Here is a 20608-nt window from a genome sequence, read left to right on the forward strand (position 1 = left end):
AGCTGGACACTTAACGTACTGAGCCACCCAGGTGCCCCTTTTTTGTTCATGTTTTAATTACCAATTGATAATTAGAAATTAAAACTGAGAAATTTTTTAAATATTTTAAAACTCTTTTGAGAATAACAGTAATAAATCTATTATATGTTAAAAGATATATCTTGTGAAAAACAACTATATTTTCCAAACCAAAAACATATTGGTGACTAAAGTGACACTGTTTTACATTTTTACACACATTTATCTGAATAGCAGAAAGCTGGATTCTTATATCTACTTCTGCATTTAATCTGTTGAAATATATTGTTTTGGTTCAAATATAGTAATAAAATTCAGCTTCACATGGATAAGTAGTTGGAAAAGGAGAAGTATTTTAATAGCTTTTTCAGACACTTGTAGATCTCCTTTGATACTATGCCAAAACTTGACAGGTGGTGATTTCTTAAAGATTAGCTTTCGTAAGTATCTGAAACCCTATCAATGCACTTTCACACTCTGTTACATTAAAATCCAACGGTCATCTTCCACTTTGAAATTTTTTTGCTCATGTATGATTCTGTAGCATTATATTTGGTCATTTGGGAAATACTGGTTCGCTGAATTATGCCAATGTGCTAAATGTTGGCACATTTCATTTTTCAGTATCAAAAAAAATAATGTTTGTTAGTATCAACATCAATGTCATCAAAAGGTCTTACACATTGGGAAACTGCCCAGTTCATGGTGGCAGATACAAGTTTTCCAAAATTCTGATTTTTGCTTGGAAGCTACATTTCAATCATTGGCAACAAGTAGGACAAATACTCTCAGCTGCTTTCCTTGAAATGACAGGCTCATTTCATTCATTCTGTAAGAAATGCCTGCCAAATATCCAAGTCCAAATAATTCTTTCAAGTAAAAATAGAGTTCTGTGAGCAAAAGGCAGTGTCTAGTTTGCAACTCAGCCACACAAGTGCTGTTCCTCCACTACCGTCAGCCTCCATAGACAACAAAGGGCTTTGCATGTAGCTCCTGTCTCATAAAACAAAATTAATGGGAAAAAGGTGTGCATTTGAGGGTCAGGATTGAGTACAGTTCATCATTTTACTGTTTCATCTTGAATGAAACTGGCTTTTTTTGTTTTAACTGCATGTGATGTTCCCTTTATTCGGACATAAGCAGTCTTACCCATCGGTGCTCTTACACCCAATCAGTGCAAATGTCAACAATGTGAAAAAAGGAAATGTGTCAGTATTCTTATCAAAATAGTGTTGACCTTGGGGTGCGTGGGTGGCTCAGACAGTTGAGTGTCCAACTCTTGCTTTTGGCTCAGGTCATGATCCCAGGGTCATTGGCTCAAGTCCTGTGTCAGGCTGTACGCTGAGCATAGAGCCTACTTGGGATTCTCTCTCTTTCTCCCCCACTCACACACGCGCACAAGCTCTTTCTCTCTGGCAAAAAAAAAAAAAAATAGTGCTGACCTCATGGAATCTCCCCAAAAAGGATCTCATCAAGATAAAAAGCTTCTGCACTGCAAAGGAAACAATCAACAAAACTAAAAGGCAATAGACGGAATAGGAAAAGATGTTTGCAAATGACATAGCAGATAAAGGGCTAGTATCCAAAATCTATAAAGAACTCACCAAACTCCACACTCAAAAAACAAATAATCCACTGAAGAAATTGGCAGAAGACATGAATAGACACTTTTTGAAAGAAGACATCTGGATGGCCAACAGACACATGAAAAGATGTTCAATGTCACTCCTCATCAGGGAAATGCAAATCAAAACCACACTGACATACCATCTCATGCCGGTCAGATTGGCTAAAATGAACAAATCAGGAGACTATAGATGCTGGACAGGATGTGGAGAAACGGGGACCCTCTTGCACTGTTGGTGGGAATGCAAACTGGTGCAGCTGCTCTGGAAGACAGTGTGGAGGTCCTCAAAAAAATTTAAAATAGATCTACCCTATGACCCAGCAATAGCACTGCTAGGAATTTACCCAAGGGATACAGGAGTGCTGATGCATAGGGGTACTTGTACCCCAATGTTTATAGCAACGCTTTCAACACTAGCAAAATGATGGAAAGAGCCTAATGTCCATCAACTGACAAATGGATAAAGAAGATGTGGTTTATATACACAATGGAATACTACTTGGCAATGAGAAAGAATGAAATCTGGACATTTGTAGCAACGTGGGTGGAACTGGAGAGTGTTATGCTAAGTGAAATAAGCCATACAGAGAAAGATAGATACCATAGTTTTCACTCATGTGTGGATCCTGAAAAACTCAACAGAAGACCGTGGGGGAGGGTAAGGGGGAAAAAATAAAAGAGTTACAGAGAGGGAAGGAGGCAAACCATGGGAGACTCTTAAACACTGAGAATAAACTGAGGGTTGATGGGACGTGGGAGAGAGGGGAAAGCGGGTGATGGGCATTGAGGAGGGTACCTGTTGGGATGAGCACTGGGTGTTGTATGGAAACCAGTTTGACAATAAATTTCATTAAAAAAAAATATCGTGATGGGGCGCCTGGGTGGCGCAGTCGGTTAAGTGTCCGACTTCAGCCAGGTCACGATCTCACGGTCTGTGAGTTCGAGCCCCGCGTCGGGCTCTGGGCTGATGGCTCAGAGCCTGGAGCCTGTTTCCGATTCTGTGTCTCCCTCTGTCTCTGCCCCTCGCCCGTTCATGCTCTGTCTCTCTCTGTCCCAAAAATAAATAAACTTTGAAGAAAAAAATTAAAAAAAAAAAAAAATATCGTGCTGACCTCATGGAATCTACCTAGAAAGGATCTCAGGGACGCCCAAAAGTCCTGGTTACACCTTGAGAACCACTGCAACAGACAAAGCAGAGCCTTTCAGTGTGTTGCCATCCCTCAGCACCAACCGCCCAGACAGGGGAGCTTGGTGAGGACAGGTCTACCTGCTGAGGCAACGAGGGTCTTGATTTAGGGTGGGTGTTGCTCAGTGAACAAGTGAGCTAGACTTCTATCCAGTTGGTTTGAAGTCTCCCTGGTCAGCTTCCTTTTCCCCCTTTATATGTGACTTGAAACTTTTATTTTTAACGTTTATTTTTGAGAAACAGAGTGTGAACAGGGGAAGGGCAGAGAGAGAGGGAGACACAGAATCTGAAGCAGGTTCCAGGCTCCTAGCTGTCAGCACAGAGCCCGACGTGGGGCTTGAACGCATGGACCGTGAGATCATGACCTAAGCTGAAGTCAGACACTTAACCGACTGAGCCACCCAGGCTCCCCTGTGACTTGAAACTTTTATTGTCACATTTATAGTTTGGCTTGAAGTCCTAAAAACTTTCCACATCCACTGTCCATAGCTACCATTGGTATTTTCAGTTTAGGACTTGAAGAAAAGGCAACTTGTATTCTAGTCCTGATTCATGAATACAACACCATTCCTTGAGCTCACTTTCCATTTCTCCCACTTTCTGCTATTTCTCAGGACAAACTGTTAGTCTCTAAGGACACTTGTCATCTGCTACAAAGTATCCAATTCAAACATTGCATCCTTGTCTCTTTTGTCAAGCTCTGCATTTGTCTCTCAGGGTTTTCTTCTTCTTTTCCTTCTTCTCCTCCTCCTCCTCCTCCTTCTCCTCCTCCTCCTCCTTCTTCTTCTTCTCCTCCTCCTCCCCCCTCGTCCTCCTCCCCTTCCTCCCCCTCCCTGTCCCCCTCTTCCTCCTCCTTCTTCTTCTTCTCCTTCTCCTCCTACCTCCTTCCTCCCTCCTCCTCCTTCTTCCCCCTCGTCCTCCTCCCCTTCCTCCCCCTCCCCATCCCCCTCCTCCTCCTCCTCCTTCTTCTTCTTCTCCTTCTCCTTCTCCTCCTACCTCCTTCCTCCTTCCTCCTTCCTCCTCTTCCCCCTCCCCCTCCTCCTCCTCCTCCTCCTTCTTCTCCTCCTCCTCCTTCCCCCCTCATCCTCCTCTCCTTCCTCCCCCTCCCCGTCCCCCTCCTCCTCCTCCTTCTTCTTCTCCTCCTCCTCCTCCCCCCTCATCCTCCTCCCCTTCCTCCCCCTCCCTGTTCTTCTTCTTCTTCTTCTTCTTCTTCTTCTTCTTCTTCTTCACTTCTTTTCCTTATGGAGATGGAAACCAGGCAGTGAGAAGATGACAGGTTTTAAAAGGTCATTTTTGAATAAGGAATTGTCTGTTTGCAGGCTTTTCAGAGTGCTGTGCTTTGTGTTTTTGTGAAGGGAGATGGTGTAAAGATGATGTGCTGTGGGTCAGACCTGCCTGAAAGTCCTGTGTTCTGTACCACTCAGTTTCTCTGCGTTTACATGTGCACCTCCTGAATCAATAACAAACGGCAGCAGAAAAAAAAATGTAGGCTCCTTCTGCACCTTTAACACTCTAAGGAAGGTCACTTTGTAGGCGAAAAAACATGCATCTACTTGGCTGTCCCTTTCCTTTATTAGGAAATGCTTTTCGGTGTAGTTGAATGCAGTTTATTCAAGGGACCATTAAGGCTAATTTTCTTTTTCCTAAAGGAAGAGGCAAAGTAAATAAGATAAAGAAAAGAATAACCAGTAATGTTGATTGGGTTCCAGGGAATGTTATCAGCATCTTAATTGTGCAGAATTTTCAGTTTCATGTGTGGCCGATTCTTTAAACTCCAAGCGCCACTGTTTGCCCGACACTGTGAGTCTGAGTGTAATTTCCGGGTCACTACTGTCAGCCAGAGGCTGGTTCACACTAGAACGGATGCAAAAAACCCTTGCTCACTCTCTCTTCACACACCCTTGCAGGCTTGGAGAGGTGAGCAAACTCTTGCTACTTAAAAGACCAACCCCGGAAGAAATTTCTGTATGTAACTGTTTAGCCTCTGCTACTCTGCTGGAGACAGCCATTGTTTGACTTCTTTCTTTCCTTCGCTTGCCTTTCATGCTTGTATCACTTTTCTCATGATTTGAAACAAATGCACAGAAACCAAACAGTCAGTGCAGAAAAATTGCAGGCTCTCAGTGTTCAGCAATCACTGAAATAACCCTGAGTTAAAGAAAGAAAGAACGAAAGAAAGAAAGAAAGAAAGAAAGAAGAAAGAAAGAGAAAGAAACACCACCAAACCTTATAAAATCTGTTTCTTATAGTGTCTCTCTTCCTCTCTCTCTCTCTCTCTCTCTCTCTCTCTCTCTCTCTCAGAGTAATTACAGGCTGCAGAGTGAAAAGCATTAGAACTGTTTACAAAACAGCTCATAAAGTTTAAAATAATAGGGGTGTGTGTGTTTTTGTAAAACAAAATAATGTGTGTGGTGGGGGGTAAACAGTCCACAGTCTTTCTTCTTTCTTCTCCCACTGCCCCATGTCACCCTCCAGAATTTAAGGCATGGAAATGAGTGATGGGGTCCCTTTCCTTCTGCTATGCAACTCTCACACTTAATTTGTTATGCTTATTTATCTGATGCCAGTTCATTGTTGCGATTCAAAATACAGACCCTCAGGTGTGTGGGGACAGAGTGGCTGATGAAGCGGGCTGCTATCTAATTAATTTTAGGGCAGCCTCAATTCCCATACAGACATTTCCTCATGACATCCGAAAGAAAGAGTTGTGGGGTTTTTTTATTATTATTTTAATGAGCCCTTTGCTATCAGAAGTCCAAGAGAAACGCTTTCAGCAGGTTGGTGCTCTAAAGTGAAAGGGGCTTTCTTCCAACTCTTTCCGAAGTCTCCTCTTGGGCAGATTTGCAAAGCTTGTGCAGCACCCCCTCCAGATTTTATGTATTTATTTATTTTTAATGTGGAAGGGCAGCCTCTAACCTCCAGCTCCAGGGCCAATCAATCATTTAGCTTTGCGGGTTTAGGTCTGCCGCGGCAAAGCCTCTGTGCTCGCGACACTGTTAGAGGTCTTGATAATAGTGAGGCTGGTGCTGACAGTCAAGGAGGGCTCTGTCCCCTTAGGCGCTGGCGTGCCAAGGACACGGGCTGGACGGAGGGACAAGCCTTGCCCGGAAGAAGCACCCCTTCCCCTGGTGATTGATGGAGGACAGTTAGGAGCTTCTCGGGGGCTGGGAAAGGTTGCCCTCCCAGTCGCTTACTATGAAGTCTTTGTCAGCAGAAAGAACTCTCCTGGGTACTGAGTGACATAATGCAGATGACAAATGACAGCTTTGCATTTTATTCTGCTTGATAAGTACTCAGTATCTACGCAGGTGAGTCGACGCTCCCCCCACCACACCCCTTCATGCCAACCGCTCCCCAGAAGCAAGCGCTCTCCAGACGCGCTGGGGTTTCACAGGCACTGGTGGCTTTCTGGTCCACCGTGAGTTTCCCGGGGACGTTTAAAGTACTATCAGAGTGTGAGCAGGGACATACCTGTGTCATTGTTTCATGGGGCCGATTATGAAATGAAGATACTTTTTGAGTCATTTGTTAGCAGTTCTGAATATTGTTTTCTTCTGTTTCTCCCTTTTGGAGTACAGATTATTGACATTTATGTTTATAAACATAGAGAATATGCTACTTTAAGAAACTGCTTCAGACCAAAATCTGTATCAGAATCGTTGACTGACGTTTCCTTTGTATTTTTTCTCGCCCTCTAGGACCCCATCTGCAGATGGTCTGGATTCCTCTGAGCATAGGGATTGATTCTTCAACCAGGATACCTACTTCAAGGTATTAGCTCTCGTCAAAAGGCTTTTACATTTGAGCTCTGTGTGGGAAATTATATTTTGGCAGTGACTTTTGAAATAGGAAAAAGTTGGAATGAGAATAAAGGACAAAAGTGAATTAGCAAAATAATCAAGTGCTTAAAAAACTATCCAAAGCCTGTGAGGGTTTGCCGCTTCTGACTCATGTGCCAGTTCCCACTTGGTTGTAGCCCTTTTTCTGCAACTGTGTTTGGGGTTTGGATTTCATTTTCATCTCTCCCTCTCCCTTTCTCCCTGACCGCCCAGACCTGCAGAAACCAGGAGGCTGAGACGTTTTGTCAGTTTTGCGACGTTGGACCAAACACAATGAAGTATTCTTGCTGTGCCCTGATTTTGGCGGTCCTGGGCACAGAACTGCTGGGGACCCTCTGTTCGACTGTCAGATCCCAGAGGTTCAGAGGACGGATACAGCAGGAACGAAAAAACATCCGACCCAACATTATTCTTGTGCTCACCGATGACCAAGATGTGGAGCTGGGTGAGACGCTGGATTTTTCACTTGTTAGTCTCCTTTGCTCAGCTCATTTGCTGACCTTTCACACGCTCAGTAAACACGAGTGAACACTGGGGGGGTTGGCGCTTTAACTAGAGTGTCTGAACCAGCAACCTAAGTCTATAGAACGAACTTGTGTTGACTGTAAGGCGTTTGGGTTTTGTTTCAGCATCACTTTTCTGGTCCTTAGTTTTTGGTACAGTCTGGGGAGGGTCCTCAAGTAATGGGGTGGAGGAAAAAGAGCAAGCACAGCTACTCTAGAAGTCAAGGATTCGATTGTGCACCTTCGGAAGCTCTTGGTCAAGAAGTTCGTTAAGTATTTGGGCAGAATTGTTTCCAAGAGTATGAGTTTATGGCTGTAATTCTTTTTCTTTTTTAAGTTTTTTGATGTTTGTTGATTTTTGAGAGAGACAGAGAGAGAGAGAGACAGAGCACGAGCTGGGGAGGGGCAGAGAGAGAGGGAGACACGGAATCTGAAGCAGGCTCCAGGTTCGGAGCTATCACCACAGAGCCTGATGTGGGGCTCAAACCCACGGACTCCAAGATCGTGGCCTGAGCTGAAGTCAGGTGCTTGAAAGACTTAGCCACTCAGGCACCCCAGTTATGACTGTAATTCTACGCAATGTATATGAGCATAGATACTATTACTCTCTTTTAACAGTTACTATTATTAAAGGGAATGATTTATCACAGCCTGTGATAATTGTTACATAGTTGGAAGTAATGGTGTTGTATATATCTTCTGGTGATAATTCATTACTGCCACCTTAGAGATGATGCTTTTCTGAAGAATTAGGTAACCTGGGTTAATTCTAGAGCACTTGGAAAGTCCGCCAAATTCTGGTGGTTCCAGCTTACCTTCACCATCTGATTCAGTGTCTTACCCTCTCACTTTCTGTAATGGCCCAGCCCTATGGTCTTGTCTGTAAGTCTAGGGCTAAGGTCAGGCCTCCAAGGTCTGACCTTCCAGGGTACCCTAGAAGAGATCAAAAGCTTGTCCTCAGAAGTTGTCACCGGCACTCATTTTTATTCCTGGAACCAAATTCCTCGCTCTCAGGAATCGCTCAGCTGGGCTTACCCATCACACCCAACCTGACTGTCACTGGTATCTTTTAGGCTTCGGGCTTGCAGAGCACGCGGGGCTTCCTTACAGGGCTCCTCTGGCTAGGGTTCCTGAGGACAAAACCCTCCATGCTGGAACTTGGTCTCCATGGAATGGGACTTTTATTTCCAGTTTGAACCGAATCGTGGAATCCCAACAGAGTTAATCCCTTGGCTTTAGCTAGAAGCACATACGCTAAAAACCAGCAGCGGGTCATGATTTTTGATTTGCAGCGTCTGCTGTCTCTCCCTTCACTTTTTAAACAAGAGTATCGGTTTTCAGGCAACACGCCCAAATGAAGTCTTGGAGGTGTGACTTTAGCATGTTTGTGGCTGGTGGTTTAAGTTTTCGCCAATCTATAGAGCAAGTAAATTGGGGTGAACACATTTGAATTCACCTTCCTTACCATCTCTTGTATCTCTCCCTTTCACTACAGCCACGATCTCCAGACCGTTCTCTTGTCTCCTAGTTCTTCCCTAACTGGTCACCTGACCCACTTATCCCCCAGAGTCTTGATGCCTCTTGTCTATCCTTTTCTCCATGGCTCGAGTTATCATACAAGTATCCAATCAAGTCTTTTCTGCTTCAAATTCTCCATCGTGTCCCTTTGGCATGAGCATTAAGCAATTCTCCTCTGAAGGCCAATGAGCTCTGGGCCGTCTAGCCATCTTCTGTTTCTGTCAGGCTATTCCCTTTTGCTCTGTGCTTCATGGAAATAACTCGCACTTCCCCCTAAGGCATCTGGTGGTTTCATCTCCCTCACTTATATTTCATGCCTTTGCACATCTTGTCTCCTCTGCCTTTCCCCCTCTCTCCCCCCGAGGAAGCCCTACTTACTCTTCATGACCCAGTTTCAGATGCCTTGCCCTCGGGGATCTTTCTTCACCAAAACCATTCTCCCTTCCATCAGGGTAGATGGAACTTTCCTTTGTACAGCCTTGGACATGCCTCCAGCATGGCCCCTAATCCATCATGTGCTTCCATACCTGTTTCTTCCACTGGCCTGAGAGCAACAACAAAGGAAGGTAGTGCTTTGTTTATGTTGTATTTCAGATACTGGGACCATGCTGGGAGTACAGTGAGTGCTAAATAAATTCAAAATTAACCTACAAGGGCCTGAAAAAGCTAATATGGGTATCTGTCATAATCTACCTCTTCAGCATATAGTCCTCGTCTTTATATATATACTTTTAAATAGGCTGCATGCTGGGCACAGAGCTCAGTGCAGAACTTGAACTCACAACCCTGAAATCAAGACCTGAGCTGAAATCAAGAGTTCGACGCTTAACTGACTGAGCCACCCAGGTGCCCTTCCCTGTCTTGAAAATAAATTCAGGAAGGGGCGCCTGGGTGGCTTAGTAGGTTGAGCTTCTGACTTCAGCTCAGGTCATGATCTCACGGTTCGTGAGTTCGAGCCCCGCGTCGGGCTCTGTGCTGACAGCTCAGAGCCTGGAGCCTGCTTCGGATTCTGTGTCTCCCTCTCTCTCTCTGCTCCTCCCCTGCTCATACTCTGTCTCTCTCTCTCAAAAACAAATAAAGATTGAAAACATGAAATAAAATAAATTAAGGAATTATTTGACACATTTATTTTTAACAGAGTTCAAAATTTCACCCTTTAGTTTCACCCTATAGTTTCTTAATTCATTGAGCAAATATTTATTGAGCAATTACCAAGTACTGGCTTCTATTGGAAGCATGTGGGTATAATGGATACAACTCATAGACCAGGCTTAATCAACCCAGTTGTTTCCTGTATATTTTTCTCTACCTCCTTCCTTGATTTTCTAGCCAGGTGTGATGCCAAGCATTCATTCATTCAATTTTCACAGTAACTCTATGAAGTAGTTACTCTCTTCAATTAATGCATAAGTAAAATGAGGCTGACAGTAGTCATGTGGGCTGTGATGAACTGGTAAATGGTGAAACTGGGACCTGTGTTAGGTCCAGGTCTCCACAGCTACGCATCTAACCGTGATGCCTCCCATCAGTCCTTCAACAAATGTTTCAAGCCCTTTCTAAAAGCCACCTATAAATGCATAGTACTGTTCTAGGTTCTGAAAGAGACGTAACAGAAGCATAAGATGGGTCTTATTACGTCACTGGCAGAACATGATAATGAACCACAGTGACCCGTGGGGTAAAGACTAAAAAAGACCTCCTTTTGGGTGGCTCAGTTGGCTGAGCATCTGACTTCGGGTCAGGTCACGATCTCGTGGTTTGTGAGTCTGAGCCCCTCATTGGGCTCTGTGCTGACAGCTCAATTCCTACAGCCTGCTTCAGATTCTGTGTCTCCCTCTCTCTTTGCCCCTCCCCTGCTCTCTCTCTCTCTCTCTCTCAAAAATGAATAAACACTTAAAAAAAAAGAGGGGTACCTGGGTGACAGTTGAATGTCTGACTTCTGCTTGGGTCATGAACTCGCAGTCCGTTGAGTTCCAGATCCACGTTGGGCTCTCTGCTGTCAGCTCAGGGCCTTCTTCAGTTCCTCTGTTTCCATCTCTCTTTGCCAGTCCCCTGCTCATGCTCTCTCTCTTTCAAAAATAAATAAAACATTGAAAGAAAGAGAGAGAGAGAGAAGAAGGAAGGAAGGAAGGAAGGAAGGAAGGAAGGAAGGAAGAAAAGACCTCCTTTCTCTGCCAAACAGTTGTGCCCTTGGTGGTGGACACTACCTAATGGAGACTTTTGCCCAGGCTTTTGTAATGTTCTCATAATCCTTCTGGAGCCTAACTGCTCTAGGCTTTAGTTGTTGTTTTTATTTGTTAATTTTTACTATCTTAACCATTTTTAAGTGTGCAGGTCAGTCGTGTTAAGTACATTCACATGGTTATGCAACCATTCTCCAGAAGTCTTCATCTTACAAAATTAAAACTTTGTACCCATTAAACAATAACTCTCCCTACCCCCAGCCCCTGGCAACCGCCATTCTACTGTCTCTACAAACTGGGCTATTCTAGATACTTTATATAAGTGGAATTATACCACTTATGATAAAGGAAAAATATTTGTCTTTTTGGGACCGATTTGGTTCACCTAGTCTAATATTCTTCCTCGAGGCACATCCATGAATCAGAATTTCCTTCCCTTTGAAGGTCAAATAATATTCCATTGTATGTATATGCCACATTTGTGTACCTATTCATCTGTTGATAGAAATTTGGGTTGCTTCCACTTTTTGACTATTGCAAATAATGCTTCTATGAACATAGGTGTATACATACCTCTTTAAGACCCTGCTTTCAATTCTTTGGGATAAATACCCTGAAATGGAGTTGCTGGATCTTTTGATAATTCTATTTTGAATTTTTAAAAAAACCTTCCATAGTGTTTTCCATAACAATGTCACCATTTTACATTCCTACCAACAGCGTGCAAGGGCTCCAATTTCTCCACATTCTTGACAACATTTGTGGTCTTGGTTTTTTGGTTTTTGTTTTCTGATTTTTGTTTTTTAGTAATACTCATCCTAATGGGTATGAGGTGGTATCTCATTGTGGTTTTGATACAGTTGGGTTTGATTTTGTTTTTTCACTTACATGTAACTATGCTTGCCAAATGCTTAAATAGAATAGCAAAATTATTTGCACCTGTAATACTGCAGGCACTTTTGGCTACTGTACCTCCAGAAAGATACAACAGACTTATTAGAAAAACAATTACAAAAATTATAATAGAATGCTCTTCTTTAGGGGAGAGAATAAAGCTATTCTACCTCTTTGTTTGGAAAGACAAAGTCTGGGAAGGGTTGTAATCAGAGTTTATGAAATCAAGCTCAGAAGGAAAGCTTTTATTCGGTGGGAACGGGGGCCACTCCCTCAACTTTGTCTAAGGACAAATAAAATAAACTAGTACTCTGTGAAGGGAGGAAGACACATAAGGAATTTATTAATAAAAGTGCTAGAACCTTGCATGGTATCTTTTTCCAAAGAACACTCAGTCTCATTATTGTGTTTGTGTTCATCCCACCCAAATTGGGTGGGTAGAACAAAGATCATTATCCCGGGAGAAAATTAATCTGTGGAAAGATGAAATGACTTAACCAATGGTCCGCTTGCTTCTGGTTTTACTTTTTGCCCAACTTAAGAAGTAGCTTAGGTTGTATCTGTACCTATAAACAGTTCAGATTTTTGGACTATGTTAACGGGTGGAAGATTTAGGCCTTTTTTTAAGCGAGAAAAACACACATGGACACGATCAACATGAAGTTTGAGGGAAAAGGAGTAGTAATATCAATAATACCAATTGTATCCACATTTTCTTTTAAAATTTGAAAAATACATCTGAGGCAGCTATCGTCAAATATTAAACTTTTTTAAAAGCTTAAATTCAAAAGCTTAACATCTAAAAATACTAAAGCTAAAAGTTCCAGTATTTTCCTGCAGTTAAGATATTATATAAATCAAAAAGAACAAAATCAAAAATGCTTGTGGAACTCCCCTAAATTTCTGAGACTGGAGTCAAAGAAATTAAGCTCTACATCTTTCCAAAAGGGTCCCTGGGTGCCTCTCTGAGGAATAAAATGTTGAGCTGATCTGACTCGATGTGGCATTTGTTAAATTCTTAGGAAATTGGGCAGAGGCTAACATCTCGGTAACGCTGACCCAGTGCTTCTTTTCCATCATGCGTGGAATTAGGAAACCATAATACATGGAAATACTGTTTCTTTTTTCTTTTTTAAGTTTATTTCTTTATTTTGAGAGAGAGAGGGAAAGAATGCCTGTGCACATGCAAATGGGAAAGGGTCAGAAAGAGAGAGGGAGAGAGAGAGAGAGAGACAGAGAGAGAGAGAGAGAGAGAGAGAATCCCAAGCAGGCTCCACACTACCAGTGCAGAGCCCAATGCGGGGCTTGAACTCACGAACCACAAGATCATGACTTGAGCCAAAGCCGGACGCTTAACAGACTGAGGCATCCAGGCGCCCGATATTTCATTTCTTTAAATCAGAGATCACAAATGGGATCTATAGTCCAGAGCTAGCCCACAGATGTGTTTTGCCTGACTAGTGTACTTTTTTAAAATTAAGGCAACATTTTAGGCTACTGGATCCGATTACGGTCACTTTGTAGCATCCTTGTCAGGCTTCCACCTCCAAGGACAATTTTATTTATTTTTTTTAATTTTTTTTTTAACGTTTATTTATTTTTGAGACAGAGACATGCTCTGTCTCTACAGAGCATGAACGGGGGAGGGTCAGAGAGAGGGAGACACAGAATCCAAAACAGGCTCCAGGCTCTGAGCTGTCAGCACAGAGCCCGAAGTGGGGCTCGATCTCACGGACCGCGAGATCATGACCTGAGCCGAAGTCAGCCGCTTAACCGACTGAGCCACCCAGGTGCCCCTATTTTTATTTTTTAATGTTTATTTTATTTGTTATTTTTGAGAGAGAAAGAGAGCACATGGGGGAGGGGCAGAGAGAAGGAGAGAGAGAATCCCAACCAGGCTCCGTGCTGTCAGTGCAGAGCCCAACTCAGGGCTCAATCCCACGAGCTGCGAGATCATGACCTGAGCCACAATCAAGAGTCGATTTTAAGAAGTTTAACCGATCGAGCCACCCAGGCTCCCCCATGGACAATTTTTTTTTTAATTTTTTTTAATGTTTATTTGTTTTTGAGAAAGAGAGAGACAGAGCATGAATGGGGGAGGATCAGAGAGGGAGACACAGAATCTGAAACAGGCTCCAGGCTCTGAGCTGTCAGCACAGAGCTCGACGCGGGGCTTGAACTCAGGAACCGCGAGATCATGACCTGAGCCGAAGTCGGACGCTTAACCGACTGAGCCACCCAGGTGCCCTCCCCCCCCATGGACAATTTTAAATGAAAATGAAGTCAGCCTTCTTGCTTAAGGGGAGGTAGGGGAGCAGTATATGTGGAGTAGGAGAGAATTCAGATTTTTAACTATAAACCATCATTAACATTTTAAGTCTTAAAACATAGAAATGATAGTTGACTTCTGTCTTACTCCTGAACAGTCTATAGCAAAACACCATAGACTAGATGACTTGGTGGCTTATAAACACCAGACATTTATATCTCACGGTTCTGGAGGCTGGGAAGTCCAAGGTCAAGGCACCAGCAGATTCAATGTCTGGTGCAAGCCTGCTTCCTAGCTCACAGATGGCTGTCTCATTATGTGTTCTCACACGGCAGAAGGGGCAAGGGAGCCCCGTGGGGCCTCTTATCCCACTCATGAGGGCCCCACCTTCATGATCTAATCCCCTCCCAAAGACCCCTCCTCCTAATGCCATCGCCTTGGACGTTGGGTTCAACACACACATTTTGTGGGGGATACAAATATTCAGTCTACGGCAACCTGTCTACTTTTATCCCCCTTTTGGAATTCAGATGTAAATTACAGAGAAGAGAATGGCATGAAAACGACAGGAGAAAATTAATGTGGTGGGTTGAGGTGAGCACACAGTGAAATCCCAGCCCATCTGACAACACTCCATGCGAGAGGCACTGTAACAGCATCATGCCATTTGCTCCTCAACAACCCTGTGATCCAGCTGGGGAACTATCCTTAGCCCCATTTTACAGATGAGACATTCACCCCAGAAGAGAGTAAAAGACTTGCTCAAGCCTATCTATGGCAAAATCCAGATGTTTTCCCATAAGTTCAAGTCCAAGGCTCTTTCTCGTCTCATTCTTAGCCTCCTAAGCGCTGCCTTGTGAATCTTGTTATGAGTCTTCAGCCGTAAGCTTCATGTCATGCCTATGAAATAATTGTTCTAATAACTGAGAATCAGCACAATTTGCATCTTCTACCCCAAAGGCCTGAAACTCAGAGAGGTGAGGAGCTGCAGCTTAAAAACAAAACTGAGCCCTTCCAGGGCGCCTGGGTGGCTCATTCGGTTAAGTGGCTGCCTTCAGCTCAGGTCATGATCTCGCAGCATACGGGTTCGAGCCGCACATGGGGCTCTGTGCTGTCCTCGCAGACCCCTCTTCAAATCCTCTGTCCCTCTGTCTCTGCTCCTCTCCTGCTCTCTCTCTCTCTCAAAATAAATAAGTAAAAATTTATAACATACAAAAGTGAGTCCTTCCAACAACAGGACAGGACATTGTCCCATTCATTAATCTCAACAGCTGTAAGTGCATAGTTATGAGTTTTATTACAGAATAGCTTCAGGGAGAGAGAGCGTCCCAATGAGAAACCAGTAGTGTCATCACGACGGTGATGCATGCGGTGCAAGTGGGTGTGACCGACCGACCGACCTTAATCGACACGCAGCCGTACCAAGAAGATGCTTCGTGCTTTCCTTACTGGTACATACTAAGTCAGAGTGAAGGGGTGGGATCCCCGTGCCTGTCATCTGCACAGAACCCACCGAGATCAGAGGCTGCATTTAGCACCGGCGTGGCTGTCAGCTACGAAGACAGAGGCATCCGCAGCCCACTCCCCCCTCACCTTGGCCTGGGCCACTGAGGTCACTTCAGCCCTCGGGGAGGGGGCTGGCGGGAGGCAGGCAGCAGTGCCTGTCAGCATCGCCTCTAAGAGGCCAGGTGAAGCAAAATACAAGACTGCGGAAAGTGAGACCTATCTTGACTGCGAGCAGACAGCTTTTCTGTTTCTGTCTTGAAAACGTCAGTGTCACGGCCAGTCCTCGGCCGAGATCTAGGGGCTCTTGAGCACGGTCTCTGGAGCAGATTGCCTGCATTCGCGTCTAGGCTCTGCTAACCTAGGGTTTGTGTGGCCCTCCGAATGCTATTTACCCCTTCGGCCCCTCAGTCTTATCATCTGTGATTTTTATATATGGGTAATAAGTAATAACACCTGCTGTGAAGGCTTATCGTCAGGATTAAATGAACTGATTGATGCGTGTGAAGTGCTCCGAAGGGAATCCGCCTGAGAGTTAAGCATGACATCAATGTTTCCCATTCCTGTCTGCAGTATCTTGCACCTCGGGACTGGGCTGAGCCACTTAGAGGCACCCACGAAAGTCTCTCGCAGCTCCAGGCTTCCCAGGTTCTGTGTCCAGCCAGACACTTGAGTGCGAGTGTGGTCCAAGTGCAAGTGAAGTGAAGCAGCTTCACTAGGGAGCTTGTTAGAAGTACAAATTCTCTGGTGTTTCCCCAAGTCTTCTTCAATCAGCACCTCAGGGCGGGCCCAGGATTCCGATTTGACGTGCTCTCCGGGTGATTTTTAAAGTTGGAGAAACACTGTCTCAGAATCTTCTCTTCACTGAGAAACCTCAGGCCAGATACCCGCTTTCAGGAATCCTAATGGTGGGGCTACAGTGGTCATGGTGACCGAGGGGACCAAAGGTCCTCATCAGTCCCTTTGATGTGGGACCTGGTTGGAATCTGGACGAATTATTTAGGACCTCGACATAATCAGCTTAGTTAATTAAAAGAGTGACATTTAGAATGGCAGAGGAGTCCTGGTGGGGGCAAATCCAAGTTATGAGTTGGACTAAGTTTTAGCTCCTCTTTTCCTGTTATTTGACCTTAGATCAGATTTCCCACTGCCGTCCCATATCAGCAGTCTGAATGAGTCTGTAAACAGGAGATTGCAGGCGATTCAGGACCTTGGAGGAGGGTTCCCAGTACTTTTTTTGTTGTTAATGTGCTAAGACTCATAAAGTAAAGGGATACCCCATTCTGTGAAATAAAGAGAGTATTTGGCAATGAAAATCCATCAATAGTGTTTGCTGAGTTTTCCCCAAATTCAAGATAATACATGAAGTAAGCACTGCAGAGATGTAAAGAGGAGAGAGGAACAAATGAGTAGACTTGGGTGTCTACCCTTCACTCTCCCCACTCCCCATGTCTGTATCCATCTAGTTCTTTCCCTGTCCACGGTGCTTCCTGCATATGATCAAAAATATAAAACACATTTCTAAAATGGACTTCCTTGATCTTCTACAGTGCATATATCTTTTTAGTTACTTCTTCTTTGTTAAATTTATTGTGAGAGAGGGAGGGAGAGAGAGAGAGAGAGAGAGAGAGCACGACCACACCGGGGAGGGGCAGAGAAAGAGGGAGAGAGAGAATCCTGAGCAGGCTCTGTGCTGTCAGCACAGAGCCCAAGGCAGGGCTTGAACTCACGAACCATGAGGTCATGACCTGAGCCGAAATCAAGAGTCAGACCCTTAACTGACTGAGCCTCCCAGGCGTCCCATCTTTTTAGTTACTTCTTGAGCAACAGCAAACCATTACTTCTCCAGTTTTCTTCCTATGCCGAAGATGTTGACGTATAGTCAACTCATCGCCTTCTGATGCATTATGGTGTCTCTGGGATCTGCTTCTTAGATGCTCCATTTTAGAGGCACCATCCAGTTCAGGTGCTTATCATCTCATGGCCTGACAGCCTCAGCGATCCCTACGTAGCTCCATCTACGTCACGGCCTGTTCCCTCTTCAGTGCACATACCTCCATCACCACGTTGCCACAACAACACCCTCAAAGACTTTTTCCTTATCGTGTCATTCATGCCTTTGACAAAGAAACTGTTCTGCCTTCATTTTGGCTATTCTTTCAAATCTAAATATCTCTGCCCAACCTCAAAGCCATTCACTAACTCTACCTCCCACATTTCATGAAGAGAAGTGTCCATTCTTTTTCGTTCTAGGAAATCAGTGTGCTGCACTCTTCCGTCTACTCCCCCCACCTCCCGAGCCCACACATACCGTCCTGCCCACTAACGCACTGTGCCCGTCTTGCATTTTTCTTCCTGCTCTCCTTCCATTTGTCCTCATTTCTTGTTTCAGAACTCTTATTAGACATCCCCCTCAGTCCCTTGTAGCCTTATTTTACTGCTGCTGCTATAGCCACACTCTTACGTTGCTTTGCAAATATCCCCAATGTGATTTCTGTATGTAGGTTCTCGTCCAGATAGTTTACTGCCGAAGACCAAGGGAGCAGAGGATTTTCCATTTCTTTTGTTAACGCTACACTTACGGGACCAGCCCAGAGTACTGAGGTTGATAGAATGTTCAGCATGAAGTGGGCACTCACTACATGTTATTCACCGATTACAAAGAGGTTGCTTGATCCCCTGAAGACAACCAGGGGAGAAAAAGCAGTCAGGAATCCTCCTAACTGAAGCCTATTTTAGGGAGCTCTAATGAGACCCAATTAGAAACCTTCCTCCTGTTTTCGTATGTTTCATGTGAACAGAAAGAGCTAATATGTGAAAAAAATCAGGCTAACTGTGGCTTTTTGGACCATTGCACACTTCTCTTCTGCTCTGAATGCTTGCCTGGTTTGCATTACGATTTCCTTCCTCGCTGGAAAACGACATAGACTTTCTCCCTTTCTTTGGAAGAAGTGGGACCTGTTGGAAATGTGAGGCTCCAGGATTCAAATGCAATGGGCTTGGCTGTAGTGCTCTGTAGTGCATTTCTTGACAAGTCCTGAAAAGACTATTGAATTCTAGCCTGTGCTTTTTTTTCTGCAGTATTTGGATGTGTTTCAGCGGCAGTGTTTGGCTGGGTAGAGTAATCGAAGTAGTTTTTTTCTTCCTCAGCAATCTTATGTTACAAGTTCATCCTTCACAGTCAGAATGGAATATTTTACTCTATGTAAATCCTTTTGAGTGCAGTAGAATCATAGCTCTTTCATAAGCAGTCTGTCTTTTAATATTACATGTAAACAGGTTAAGATGTAAATTGGTAGTACTATCCTGATAGAAAAACTGGCAGGTATTTGGTGACTTTGCTAGGGAACACCAAGTTACAAAGAAGAAATTTTTTAAATTAAATACAGACATTTTGGAGGGACTTTTACTTAATAGGGGGAAAAAATGGCTTTCCTCTTTAATTTCATATGATTGAAACACTATATCTAGTAACCTCTGCAATGTCACAAGCATTGTGCATATGTGGTGGGCTGGGGTTTTGATGTTCTGTGTAACAGGCTTTTGTTCTCTGGTAATCTTCAAAAGGCTGCTGGCCTTTGAATTTGCTCCATATCTAAAAATTCTAGCTTTAATTATCAGATTAGCCTGCATTTTTTTCTTTGTAAGGAGAGGAGAAGCTGAATTGTGTTTATTATTCTGCAAAATGCTTGAGATGATAGGATCCCAAATGCTTAATTTTGTCCCGGAAATGGGAACTGTCAAATTATAGAGCCCTTCAAGCCAATGGAGGGAAATTAATAAATCAGGGGAACAGGGTCACTGAGTGACACGGCATAAATGGGCGTTCGTGTGGCGCAGGCTGCTAAACAACGTTGAAATTGTCCCTTCCAGGGTCCCTGCAAGTCATGAACAAAACAAGAAAGATTATGGAGCATGGGGGGGCCACCTTCACCAACGCTTTTGTGACTACCCCCATGTGCTGCCCCTCCCGGTCCTCCATGCTCACCGGAAAGTATGTGCACAACCACAATGTCTACACCAACAATGAGAACTGCTCTTCGCCGTCCTGGCAGGCGATGCATGAACCTCGGACTTTTGCTGTGTATCTTAACAACACTGGCTACAGAACAGGTAAAGGTGGACTTTCTAGCCAATGAACTTCTGGCGGTGTATCTGAGATACAGGTAAATGCATGGTGTAATGAAATAGATGAAGTTCCAATAAGCAGAAGTAGGGTAGACTCTTCTCTTCTGCATCAGTGTCCTCCCCATCCCTTTCTTTTTTACTCTGAAAAGTGTACCAATGAGCGATCCCTTAGAAAAAAGAGTGATTCCCAGTGGGTACGTTACGAAAGTGTTATTTTCATCAGAGCACCCAACGATCAGAATTTTCTAAGAGGATCTGCAACAGAGGAGTATTCACCCCATTTGCCTGCTTGGGATCATGTTACAGCCTGAGGCTTGTCTTAGGTGTTGGTAAATTCCTGCAGATTGTTTCAGTGAGAAATCGTCAAATGTTTGAAACTGCTTAGCATCCACTCCAAGATCTGGGACCCACTAGATAATCAAAAATTATTTTTTGAATCAGTAAATAACTGAATGAATAAGCCAATGAGGTGTGTCTTGTTGATTCATCTGTTTTTTCATTCATAACTAATAGAAGTTGGAGTTTCTTTAGCTTAGGCTGTGGTTATTTGTCCGTCTCAGATGTTCAACTCCGTCTTCCAGGAAAAGAAGGCCTCCCAATCGCTACACCTGCTGTCATTGTTTAACCTACATAGGGCAAGAAGAGGTCTCTGGTTAATCGCTCTTTTGAAAATCGGGGACCTCTTTCAAGAGAAGTCACAGGGGCGCCTGGGTGGCTCAGTCAGTTAAGCATCTGACTTCGGCTCAGGTCATGATCTCGCGGTCTGAGTTTGAGCCCCGTGTCGGGCTCTGTGCTGACAGCTCAGAGCCTGGAGCCTGTGTCAGATTCTGTGTCTCCCTCTCTCTCTGCCCCTGTCCCACTCTCACTCTGTCTCTCTCTGAAATAAATAAACACTAAAAAAATTTTTTTTAAAAAGAGAAGTCATAAACGTCATTCAATC

General features: G+C 44.0%; 1 protein-coding gene across 1 annotated transcript in view; it reads left to right on the top strand.

Moving 5' to 3' along the window:
- Positions 1–20608, top strand: part of SULF1 (sulfatase 1) — a 152654-nt gene that overhangs the window by 63965 nt on the left and 68081 nt on the right. Inside the window, exons 6-8 of the mRNA XM_047073860.1 lie at positions 5792–6004; positions 6884–7115; positions 19414–19653. Coding sequence (XP_046929816.1) covers positions 5792–6004; positions 6884–7115; positions 19414–19653 — 685 coding nt within the window. The remainder of the gene's footprint in view (positions 1–5791; positions 6005–6883; positions 7116–19413; positions 19654–20608) is intronic.

Source organism: Lynx rufus, unplaced genomic scaffold, assembly GCF_022079265.1.
Source record: "Lynx rufus isolate CCGP_SWC_20201006 ecotype Redwood Valley unplaced genomic scaffold, mLynRuf1.p SCAF_12, whole genome shotgun sequence".
Classification (NCBI taxonomy): domain Eukaryota; kingdom Metazoa; phylum Chordata; class Mammalia; order Carnivora; family Felidae; genus Lynx; species Lynx rufus.